Below are 13,222 nucleotides of genomic sequence, written 5' to 3' on the forward strand. Positions count from 1 at the left end.
ATGTTTGCTGGGTGGAGCAGAAAGTAATTGGGCCACTTTTTCTGCATTTAGAGCAGATGAAGGTATACATGGGTCAAGGACCTGTTCAAGGTGTTTAAGCTAAAATGTAGATTAATGGTTCCAATTCCAAAATATTGAAGGAGTGAATACGGTTATAAAAATAATGTGAAAAGTAGCTTATACTCAAAAACCTACCTATACTCTTATACTCATTTGGGTTACTTACATTATAACGTAAACCCTTGCTAAATTCGTCTGCATTTTGTTAAGAAAATTACAAAAATGGATGTTCCTTGCTTTATATCTTGCTGAACTTGATTGAAAACTTTTAACCAGAAAAATATGCACCTTTTTAACCATAACAAAAAAAAAAGAGCCTCCACACAGAATTTAAAGCAACGGGGACCCCTGCTGATCGATGCAAGCCATGGCTGAACCAAAATGTGCATTTATGGTTTAAATCTTAAAATGTGTCCCCTTGTGTTCAAAGGCTTGTGTCTACTCTTCAATGGAAACTGGACCATGCGCTCCAACAGCACTGCAAATACACAGAAATTGAACGTCAGGCTTTTTTTGATATAAAAGAAAAGATGTTAAGTGAAAAGGGTTAAATTGGACCAATGGAAACAAACCCTGGGGCTTTTTGTGTAACCTTTGACTGTACTACTTGTACTGTTAACACACCTGTTAATAAAGTATTCAATCAATCAATCAATCAATCAATCAATCAACCAATCAATCAATCAATCAATCAATCAATCAATCAATCAATCAATCAATCAATCATTCAATCAATCAAATTCAGTAGATTAGGGTGTGATAGTGAATGAATTAACCTACATTAATGAATAAACCATATATCCAAAATGAATACCCACATTAAATCAACCTGTTTTGAGACCAATTTACACAAAACCCCAGATATGCTGTGAAAGCCTGAGTGCTCAAACTGGGGTATTTTTTGCGATGGAAGAGAGGTAGGGGAGACCAAAAACACACAAAAAAAGAAGGAAAAGTTAAAATTCATGGTGCTGTGTAGTCCCTTTAAATAAAGAATATTTAAAAAATGAATAATAACTATAAAGAATACGTCACATGGATGCACCTGGGACGTATCATCAGTGTTGTAGCCTGGGGTCATAGGGTGTTTCGGGTCTCGCAACATACACCCTCGCCCAGTTGACCCAGCCGGGGTTGATCAAGCCCCAACTTACGTCCCAGGTAGCTACCCACGGTCAGTCCTATAGGGAAAGACAGGGCTAATCAGTCCGCTTCTCCAGAACTACTCTGCCGGAACTCGGGGGAGGCGCTGGCACGTGGAGCGACTAGGCTCTGTGGTTGGATAATATAATAATAATACAAATACTGTTCAAATGAAGAAATGAAGAAATGAACACATTGATGATGATGATGATGATGATGATGATGATGATGATGATGATTATGATGATGATTATTATATCGCTCATCTAAGGGTTCAGGAAAGTATTTTGTTCCTGCAGGCAGCATAGTGGTTTGTTTATAAACACTCTTTCTAACAGGTATACATTGCATGGGCGATTAAGAATGCCTTATGCATCATATATTCATAGTTACATACATATTGGCTGCACATTGCATATTTGCACTTATTTATTTGTGTTTTTTAATTGAACAGATTGACTCTGGCTTTCTTTGAACCTTTTGTTGTTGTCCTTCAATGTCTGCTGATGTTGCATACTATATATAGTTGCGTATGTACCTAGCCTAGTTGTGATGATGACGGTGACAGCTATGTCAGTGGTTCTCACAGTGGTCCATGGTGATCCCCAGGGGTCCTTGGGGGGGTTTCCAGGAGGTCCATAGCGAAATTAGGTAATACAGCATCAATCTGTACTCAGTGATGGAAAGTAACTAAGTACATTTACTTAAGTCCTGTACTTTAAGTACAATTTTGAGGTATTTGTACTTTACTTGAGTATTTCCAATTTCCTATACTTTTGCTTCTACTCCACTACATCTCAGAGGCAAATATTGTACTTTTACTCCACTACAATGATTTGAAAACTTTAGTTACTAGTTACTTTGCAGATATAAATTATTACATTATAAAACATGCATTAACCACTTTAGCCCTATTTTATACCTAGGCTATTTTCAAATAGTTTAGTACTTTTACTTTTGGTACTTTAAGTACATTTTGATGCCAATACTTTTGTACTTTTACTCAAGTAAAAGTAGAATTTGAGTAGAATTTCAGTTCTTTTCCCACCACTGTCTGTACTGTAGTGGTTCTCAACCTTTTCAGGCCCAAACCCCCAAAATAATCATATTTGAACCGTTCCACCCTGACAAGCATGAGGAATTGCAGGAGATGAGGCACATTCGTTTGACTCGATCGGTTCTACACATAACTATTGTGAAAATAGCTGATCTACAAGCTCTCAACGCCTCTGCAACGAGGCGTTGAGAGCTTGTAGATCAGCTATTTTCAAAATGTTTGCTTCTTTCTGAAGTAGCCGAATATTTGACAATTTGGCCAATGTTTGACCAGTTTTTATAGTAGGCCTATAGTTTGTTGATTATTACCTTTGATGCCCTGATGGTCTTTTTACATTCATTGTCTCCGCCAGGTCGAAAGGCATGGCGAGAGAGTATGTTTTACCGCCTGTCCGTCCGTCCGTGTGTCCGTCCGTGTGTGCTGTCCGTGTGCGACCAGCTAATCTCCGGCACCGTCGGCCCGGTCGCTGCGAAACTGTGCACACACACTCCCTGGATGCCAATTCAGAACCTCTGCCCCAAAATGTTCACATGGGCCTGTTATAGCGCCACCAGGAGGCCGATTTGTGCAAAACCCATTCTTTAAATGACTTATATTACTATACTACACAGTATCTCTATACTCATGTGATCAACACAGATCTGTCAGATTTCCCATATTCCATCCTCATTGCCTATGGTTGGCTTCCAAAGTTTGCAGGATTGGTCCGTTTTGAACAAAATGCCTCAAACTATGCACGCAGCTTGCGATTTCCGTGAAATTTCACACGCACATTCCCACTAGGCCGAGGAAGAAATGCCACCCTTTTCACATTGGCCTGTTATAGCGCCACCAGCAGGTCTAATTTAGCAAAACACATTTTTGGAACAAAATGCCTCGAATCATGAATGCAGTGTTCGATTGCCGTGAAAGGCCTAAGAATAAATGGCACCCTTTTCACATTGGCCTATTATAGCGCCACCAGGAGGCCACAATAACGTACTGTACCTGACCTGGCGGAGACCTGTGCTCCGAGGAGCACTTTTTCTAGTTTTCTTTTCTTTTTTGAGGTATTAAAAGGCATTACAGGCGTTACAAGTAAAAGTCCGGAATTCAAAATGTACTTACAAAAGTATTGGTATCTAAATGTACTTAAAGAACCAAAAGTAGAAAGTTCTCATTATGCAGAATGTCCAATTTCACAAGTTTTCAAATGAATAAAATGTATGAAAATCTTTTGAAAATAGCAGATCTACAAGCTCACAATGTGTCACATCGCGACACCTTGTGAGCTTGTAGATCTGCTATTTTCAAATGGCCGAAATGTACCGTATATAGGGCTGAAGTGGTTAGTGTATGTTTTGTAATAATAATCCAAATCTACCTAGTAACTAAAGTTGTCAAAATAATAATTGTAGTTGAGTAAAAGTATAATATTTGCCTTTGAGATGTAGTGGAGTAGAAGTAAAAGTACTGAAAACTGGAAACACTCCAATAAAGTTATAAAAAATACCTCAAAATTGTACTTAAGTAGTACAGTACTCGAGTAAATGTAGTTACTTTACACAATTACACCACTGCTGATTAGCCTCGGAAACCCAGCCTTTTTTTTAGGCTCATGTCATGTGGGACCAGTTGAGGCTGACTCTTGTCAGACCTGGCAAGCCAGGACCTGGCAACCCAGGAGGAGCAGTGAGCACTGAGCAGCAGGAGAAAGAAGAAGAGGAGGAGGAGGAGCCTGTTGTTTGTTGACATCGGCTCTCTGGATGAGTGAAGAACACACACACACACACACTGATGGAATCATAAAACACAACACAACAACAACACTACAACAAACACACCTTCTTGCACAACACACACAGTGATCAGACACACACAGATCAGAGTAGGGTAGAGAGACCTTCACTTACACTGTAGAGAGAGAGAGAGAGAGAGAGAGAGAGTGTACATACATACATGGCTACCGATGGCTACTAGCTAGCCTGTCGTAAAGGACACTGTTCTGATCCAAACTCCTGCCTGATGCTGATGGATCGCTGGGGGATCCAGTAGATCCCATCCCGGTCGCTGTGATCCATCCGAGCCTTGTTCTGAACGCTGATCGCCCCAGCACAGCACTTTATAATAGCTGTGTGTGTTGTGTTGTCATGTAAGTATATATACTGTTGCTAGTGGTTGGGGGGGAATGTCAAAGTATTATGTATCATCTGACCTCACGTTACATTACATTGGAATCCTGCCGTGGCGCTCCGACTGTGTCAAAGTGGATGTGATCTGAGGTTACATACATTATAGTGATGTCAAAGTAAATGTAATCTGAGGTTACATTATAGTGATGTCAAAGTAAATGTAATCTGAGGTTACATTATAGTGATGTCAAAGTGAATGTAATCTGAGGTTACATTATAGTGATGTCAAAGTAGATGTAATCTGAGGTCACATACATTATAGTGATGTCAAAGTAAATGGATGTGCTGTAGGACCGTTGGTTCTCAAAGTGGGGTCCGGGGACCCCCAGGGGTACTTGAGGGGGTTCCAGGGGGTCCCCAGCTAAATGATGGATAGGAACCAACCCTTATGGGTCTGTAACTCCAAGCCTTATGGGTCTGTCTTGAGAGTGTACAAATGGAACCAAATGGACCCTAACGGGTCCATTTGGTTCCATTTGTACACTCTCAGAGTTAAATTAACATTGATTTTACAATATGAGTTGGGGTCCCAGAGGTATGAATGCCATTAAATGGGGGTCCGTAGCCTCTAATGCATGTCAAACTGGGGGGTCCTTGAAATTAAAATGGTTGAGAATCACTGCTAGAGAGCCGTAAAAACCTTCTCTTATTGGGGGTCCCTGGCTTATCTTTTCAAATGGGGGTCCGCGCGGGCTAATAAGTGTCAATTTTTGGGGGTCGTTGACATTAAAAAGTTTGAGAACCACTGCTCTAGGACGTGATGTCAATTCTGATCTGAGTTTACATTGTAGCCCAATGTCAAAGTGTTTGCATCTGTAGATTCTGACTGTACATTAGGCCAGTGGTTCTCAAACTTTCATGTCAAGCCAAGGACCCCCAAATTGACACTTATTAGCCCGCGGACCCCCCCATTTGAAAAGATATGCCAGGGACCCCCATAAGAGAAGATTGTTTACGGCTCTAGCAGTGATTCTTAACCGTTTTAATTTCAAGGACCCCCCAGTTTGACATGCATTAGGGCTACAGACCCCCATTTAATGGCATTTCTATCACTTGGACCGCAATTTATATTGTAAAATCTATGTCAATTTGACTCTGAGAGTGTATGGTTCCATTTGTACACTCTCAGAGTTACAGACCCATAAGGGTCCATTTGGTGCCTAATCTATCATTTAGCTGGGGACCCCCTGGAACTCCCTCAAGGACCCCTGGGGGTCCTCGGACCCCACTTTGAGAACCAATGCTTTAGGCTACATGTAACTAGAACTGTTGTGGTGATGTGTAAGTCAGTGGTGGAAAAAGTACTCACATTTCTTATGTAAAAGTATCAGTATTGCATTGTAGAACTACTACGGTTACAAGTAAAAGTCCGGAATTCAAAATTGACTTGAGTAAAAGTGCAGTATTGGTATAAAAATGTACTTAATACCAAAAGTAAAACAAATGTTTTGAAAATACAGATCTACAAGCTCACAACGAGTTGCGATGCGACGCGTTGTGAGCTTGTAGATCGGCTATTTTCAAATAGCCTAGGTATAAAATAGGGCTGAAGTGGTTAATGTATATGTTTTATATTATAATATATGCTATCACAAATGTTATAATAATGTAATAGTGGAGTAAAAGTACAATATTTATCTCTGAGAGATGTAGTGGAGTAGAAGTATTGAAAATTGGAAATACTCCAGTAAAGTAAAAGTAACAAAACATTGCACTTAAGTACAGTACTTAGAGTGCTATGAGTAAATATAATTAGTTACTTTACACCATTCTAACATTACATTACATGTAACTATAACTGTTGTGGTAATGTGAAAGTAAATGTATTCTGATCTGACGTCACATTACATGTAATTATAGCACTGTGTCAAAGTCTGATCTGAAGTTACAACGTAGCCAGTGTGAAAGTAAAATGTATTGGATCTAGTTTCACCACTAGTTGAACTAGTGGTGAAAGAAGTACTCGGATATTTGACTTAAGTAAAAGTAGCAATACCTTAATATAAAAATACTCTGCTACAAGTAAAACGCCTGTGTTAAAAATGACTTACTTGAGTAAAAAGTACAAAAGTATTGGCATGAACATACTTAAAGTACCAAAAGTAAATGTACTAAAATGTTTGAAAATAGCAGATCTACAAGCTCACAACGCGTCGCGATGCGATGTGAGCTTGTGAGCTTGTAGATATGCTATTTTCAAATAGCCTAGGTATAAAATAGGGCTAAAGTGGTTAATGTATGTTTTATAACATGATCATTTATATCTGCAAAGTAACTTAGTAACTAAAGTCTTCAAATAATTTTCTCTGAGATGTAGTGGAGTAGAAGTAAAAGTATTGAAAATTGGAAATATTTTAGTAAAGTAAAAGTGCCTCAAAATTGTACTTAAGTACAGTACTTGAGTAAATGTACTCAGTTACTTGCATTGCACTGCATGTAACTAGCTCTTGTGGTGATGTCGGAGCAAATGGACCTGATGTGACATTGTAGCCTGCCACATAGCAAGCTAACATTAACAATGATAATAATACTAACGTATCCTTTATTGCTAATGTTGATTGTCGTTTTGTTAGTTTCCTAAATGTTAGGTTTATATTGTAAGCATCACTGGTAAACTCTTTCCTTTATTTATTTTAAGTGGAAATACTACAGTGCAGAAACACTGTCAAAAGTAAAAGTACAAACAACATAAGGTATCGAACCGTTCTAAAAGTACTCATTATGTAGAAAGGTCCATTTCACAGTCATGTTCATCACTTTAATGTTAGCTGGTAAAGGTGGGGCTCACTTTAATGTGCTGCTTACCCCATAATAAGACATTTATCACTTAATGTATGTTTGTAATGATCTAAATAGGCATAGTAACTATAGCTGTCGAATAATTGTAGTGTAGGGAAAAGTACAATATGTATGTCTCAGATGCAGATGCATAAAGTAACTAAGTACTTTTTTTTTTTTACTTTTACTTTTACTCAAGTACTGCACTTATATACAGCGGAGCTGTGAGCTTGTAGATCTGCTATTTTAGAAAGGTTTTGAATAGGACATAAGTGGTATCATATATTTACTAGTTTTCTCATTGCATAATTCAAGATATTTGCTTATTTCCAATGTTGAAATGTTATACTTAAATGTTTTTATCTATCAAAAAGTTATGTTTTGTTTGCTAATAAATCAACTGCTCTCAAATAGAAACTTTGATCAAAATCCAAGTTTTTCCAAAAGGATTAGAATTTTGCACTTTTTGTCAAAATACGGGTGACAACATTACAGGTGGTCTAATACTCTCCACAGTTGAGATCGGCATCAAACGCAGAAATCTACTGTAGTCTATCTATCAGACTAGGGCTCGGCGATATGACTTCAAATCAGTGTCACGATTATTTCAAACTTTTGCCTCGAATATGATTAATGAGCGATTATTTTGTGTGAAAGGATAGCGAAAATAGCCCATCTAAAAGCTGACGTGGTGTGAGCTTGTAGATTGGCTATTTTCTGTACGCCACCATCGTACAACGAAGTATAATACAGGGTCACATGGTTAATCCCACTAATCAATTTAGTTGATTATATAAAAAAGATGGATTACAAATTCTTCTTGTCGATTAGTTGAACTATACCAGGGGTGGGCAACTTTAATGATGGAGAGGGCCACTATATTTCCACACTCACTCCAGGGGGCCACATTGCATATTGTTGTTGTCGGGCAGAAACCTCTTATTCCTATTTTTTTTTTTTACTTTTTTTGTAAATTAATGCCGTCATTCGTAATTCTAGTATGTCACACAAAAGTAGCAAAAATAGCTCAAAACGATGCGATGCGTTTTGAGCTTGTAGATCTGCTATTTTTGCTTGTAGAACTGCTATTTTTGTTATTTTTGCTTGTAGAACTGCTAGTAGAACTGCTATTTTTGTTATTTTTGCTTGCTTGCTATTTTTGCCTGTAGATCTGCTATTTTTGGTATTTTGGAATTGGAATCCTGACAAGTAACATTTTTATTTAATTTAAAATGCATTTAGTTATACTTAAATTAACTTTTTGAACTTAAATACAAATTCATTGGACATAAAAAAGTCATTAGACTAATAATAATATAGACTGAAGTTATTAAAGCGGGTCATGATTACATGTTTGGAATTGGAACAGCTGATATCAATATATCAGTATTCCGATTTTAACCTGTAGGCCGCATTAAGGGAAGGTGAGGGGTGGACCGGTGGTACTGGTGGCCCATGTATGAACTATAAGAACAAAAAAAAAACATTGTAAAATTAAACTTCCTTCTCGATTATCCGATTAACCTACACGAGCAAGATTAAGTCTGTTATTGGTTCTATAGATATCAATTTCGACGTATTTAATGAATTAACCCATTTAGACCTGGAACGCAACTGTGTCACTTTAGATTTCTTTGGCTATTCAAAAATAGCAGACATACAAGCTCATAGCGCGGCACCGAGTGCCGCGCTATGAGCTTGTAGATCTGCTATTTTTGAAAAATCTTTTTAAAAAAAATGTTTTAGATTTTTTTTCCAAAAACTGTTAGGAGTTAGATTCTTTTTAAAGAATCGCCTCAGTTCTTAAAGGGTTAATTGGTTAATTGCCCTAGATCGGGCTCTAATCAAGACATATCTATCTATTTTTTCTAGAATTGTTGTCGGTGACGTTGTCGCCCCCCCTCCCCCTCCCCCCCCCACCCCCCGCCGGAGGCCGGCCAGCCAGCCAGCCAGCCATGACCATGGCGTGCAAGGCGGAGGACAACCCGGACACCCTCATGACCCTGTGCACCGCTTACTGTCTGAGGAACCTCCGCAAGACCATGTGTTACCCGAGCAACCGCACCAAGCTGTGCCTGCGCTCCGACATCTTCCTGCCCAGCGAGATCTGCGACCGGCTCGTCAACACGTACGTACTGTGTACTCCCACGCGCCTCCTCGTCTATCTGTGTTTTACAGCCCGGAGATGTGTCGGGTTTATGGGCCATACTCAGTGGTGGAAAAAGTACTCGCATGTTTTACTTAAGTAAAAGTATCAAACACCTGCAATGTAAAAATACTCTGTTGCAAGTGAAAGTCCGGAATTCAAAGTTGATTTGAGTAAAAGTGCAAAAGTTTTGGTATCAAAATATACTTAAAGTACAAAAGTAAAAGTACTCACTTCTCAAGTTCAAAATGTATAAAAAATATTTTGGCTGAAGTGGTTAGTGTGTTTTGCGATAATAATCGAAGTCTAAAAAGTAACTAAAGTTTTCAAAGAATTGTAATGGAGTAAAAGTACAATATTTGCTTCTGAGATGTAGTGGAGTAGAAGTAAGTAATTAAGTAAGTACTGAAAACTGGAAATTCTCCAGTTAAAAAAATGCCATTACACTCTACCCATTGGGAGTGTGCCCGGTGGCTTGTTAGATTTCCAATGTAATAATATGAACCTTTTGTGCTAGTAGTGAGGAGAAAGCCAGTGCATCGACTTGAGCACCTGATAGTGGGATTTCTGCAGGCTGGGCTTCCCCCAAATATTGCAATAGGCTCTATGCACAGCAGCCATATTGGAAAGAAATTGGGCCTCTTCTTACTTCCTTCACAGGTGTTACCAATGATACTAATGAAGGCTCTGTTCCATTCTGGTCAAACAGAGTCAGGGCGCTGATAATGTGCATGTTGGGCTCACTGGAAACACTCTGCTACAGCAGTGGGTCTCAAAGTGTGGTCCAGGGACCCTCATGGTACCTTGAGGTGGTTATACAGTAAAAGGCCCCTTACGGGTGTGTAACTCTGAGAGGGTACAAATGGACCCGTAAGGGTCCATTTGGTTCCATTTGTACTCTCTCAGAGTTATAGGAGTCCTTGAAATTAAAAGGTTTGAGAACCACTGTGCTACACTAAATGGAACAGAGCCTTCATTGGAATCATTGGCAACACCTCTCATACATACAGTGCCCTACAAAGCGAAGGTGCAGTAACTATGTTTTTGGACACACCGACTTATTTGTGTATCCCAGAGGTCAAATTAGCCTTTGTGATTTTGGGGGATAAACAATTACCTCAATAACAGATGTACAATTAGTGTAATATTACTTACATGCCGATATCTCATTTGGCTGACCAGTTGAATCACTTTTAAACCCATATTTCATTTTTTTTTTTTTTTGTAGTCACTGCACTTAGGCTTTGTAGGGCAAAAAAAAGGAGTCAGAGCTGAACAGGCCCAAAACATGTGATAAAGGGTGGCTTCGTCCTGTTGACAACGAGAGCATGCTGGATCATTTCCGGGGAACATTTTAGCAATTTGAAGTCGATGGATTATCTTAAATTGCAATAGTCCATGTCTTGATAAGGTCACAAGAGCTTGTGACCTAATAATAACTACATTTAATCCATTTGGAACACAGGTTATTATTTTTTTTTCAGTTTCTCAAAAAGAAATGATTCATTCTATTTGTCAGCACTGGCTAGTCAGCACTGGCTTTGTGTAAACGGGAAGTTCAACGGGAACTGGCGTCCTTGGTGTTTGACCGCATGCGGTGTGTTGTGTTGAACAGGTACATGGAGCTGGTGCACACGGACAGTACCTTTGAGCCCCAGGAGGGCTTCTTCCAGCTGTTCTCTGACCCCCGCAGCACCAGGCTCACCAGGGTGCGGCTGAGGGAGGACTTTGTGCGGGACAGAGACCTGGAAGCCATCAGGAAGCAGGTCAGTTGCTGTCGCAGCCACTTCATCCCATTAACAAAGCTTTAAAGGGGCTACACCATGAATTTAAAAAAAAAATATTATATATAAATATTGCCCCCTAATACGTTTTAAACAGGTTGTAAGCCTAAAAAACATCCAGATATTTTTTCTCACAATCTGACTGTCTGTCATTCCAAGCTTTTTCAGCTGCAATACCAAAACGTCCTATTGGGCAGGGGGGAGCTACTGAGCAATTCTGTCTGGCCATCGTCAATGCAAAATCCGTGCAAGTGACATCACTTGCACAGCCATTCTGAAATGGCCTGTTCAGACACGCCCATTCAGGAAATCCATGAAATGAGCATGAATGACTGAATGTTAAAAAAAAATATTTTTTTGGGTACAAGAGACACTGGGGAGCCCAAAAAATACTAAAAACCTAAAAAAAAATGAAATTCATGGTGTAGCCCCTTTAAGACTTGAGCTTGATTCTAAAAATGTCTTCTAATGTCAGTTTTATGAGAAAAAAAACATATGTTGCTTTATCAGTGGTTCGCAAACTTATATGTATTTGTCCACGGACCCCCATCTAAAAATATTTTGCTCCAGGGACCCCCAGAATGTAAGATTTGGGTAAAAAAAAATGCTTTAAAATATATATATATTCAAAGATTTGCACACATTTTCACGATTCTTCAAAAATACCAGATCTACAAGCTCATAATGTGACATTTTGTGCCGCGCTATGAGCGTATCTTATGTTATTTTTTAATAGGCCAAAGAAATCTAAAATAACACAAAAAAAATGTCATTTCATTTTTTCCCCCCAAAAATAGCAGATCTAAAAACCCATGACGCTGCTTGTCTCCACTGCGGTCCCCTTCACATTTATGTGTACATTATGTAGTGATGCATGAGGCGTGTGCGTGTGTGTGTGTGCGTGCGTGCGTGTTTGCGTGTACGTCCAAGCACCCCATCGGTGCAAGAACGGGTCCTTGTGGGGCAAAGACTTTCACGACCTTTCCGATTGGGCCCTTTCCAAGTGGGCCCTGATCCAGAACAGGCTGGGAGCCACTGCCGTAGTCAATAAAGATGAATCTAAATAACAGTCGCAGCATGTGTTGACAAGTAACTGACATACATTTGTATATAGTATGCCTGGCAACCGTCAAAAATAAGGAATGAGGGAGTGCTGGGGGGGGGGGGGGGTGAGGTGGAGTCACAAGAGGTGAGTTTCAGACTAATCCCTAACCTCACAGAAAAAATGCCTTAATTATACCCAGTGGTTCTCAAACTTTGTTGGTCGTGACCCAAAAGAGAAATTTGATGTCTTCCCGGAACCCAAACTAGTGAAAATAGCAGATCTACAAGCTCACAACGAGTCGCGATGCGACGCGTTGTGAGCTTGTAGATCTGCTATTTTCACTACTTCTTACGTTTTTTTATTGTCTTTTTTTATGAAATTTCTATGTTTTTTTATAAATAATTGCGAGAAAAAAACGAAAAATGAAAATCTTTTTTTAATAAGTAAGTAAGTAAAAAAAGGGATACTTACTCGCGAGTCGCGACCCATAAAAATGGGTATATTTTTTAAAGTAAAAAAAAGTGCTTAGGAAGCGAGATACAGCCTTTTTCAGTTATAAGTTAAACAAGGAGTGGATGGAGCTGCAAATCTTCAGATAATGATATCTTGGGTTCTGAACATTTTTTTTAAAAAAAAGAAAAAAAAGTTTACATTTTTTATTTTATTTTTTTAACTCTGGATTTTTCATTCTTGGCACTGAGGGCATTCAGAAAAAACTCGGGATATCTTGTTGTGTGGCACTGAGAGTGTTAAAACCAGGAAATAATCTGTGTCATTTTGTAGATTTCTTTGGATATTCAAAAATAGCAGATCTCCTATTTTTGAAAAAATAAAATCAAAATCATTTTTTTTCCCTTTGCTTCCTGGATTGGTTCCTGGAACAAAATATTTTGATATGGGTCCACGGCCGAATACGTATAATTTAGGGGGTCCTTGACATGTAAAGTTTAAGAACCGCTGATATTATAGCACAGTTTTCAAAACACTGTTTTGGAGTTTTGGAGTTTCAAAAAAATGGTCTAGGATGTGTGGAGCCTT

General features: G+C 39.0%; 1 protein-coding gene across 1 annotated transcript in view; it reads left to right on the forward strand.

Moving 5' to 3' along the window:
- The first annotated feature begins 3,972 nt into the window (after window positions 1-3,972).
- zer1 (zyg-11 related, cell cycle regulator) overlaps window positions 3,973-13,222 on the forward strand; it is a 33,883-nt gene continuing 24,633 nt past the window's right edge. Inside the window, exons 1-3 of the mRNA XM_084046912.1 lie at window positions 3,973-4,391; window positions 9,082-9,337; window positions 10,971-11,121. Of these exons, the coding sequence (XP_083903038.1) occupies window positions 9,165-9,337; window positions 10,971-11,121 (324 nt within the window). The 5' untranslated portion in view covers window positions 3,973-4,391; window positions 9,082-9,164. The remainder of the gene's footprint in view (window positions 4,392-9,081; window positions 9,338-10,970; window positions 11,122-13,222) is intronic.

Source organism: Gymnoscopelus microlampas, assembly GCF_963454915.1.
Source record: "Gymnoscopelus microlampas genome assembly, chromosome: 21".
NCBI lineage: Eukaryota > Metazoa > Chordata > Actinopteri > Myctophiformes > Myctophidae > Gymnoscopelus > Gymnoscopelus microlampas.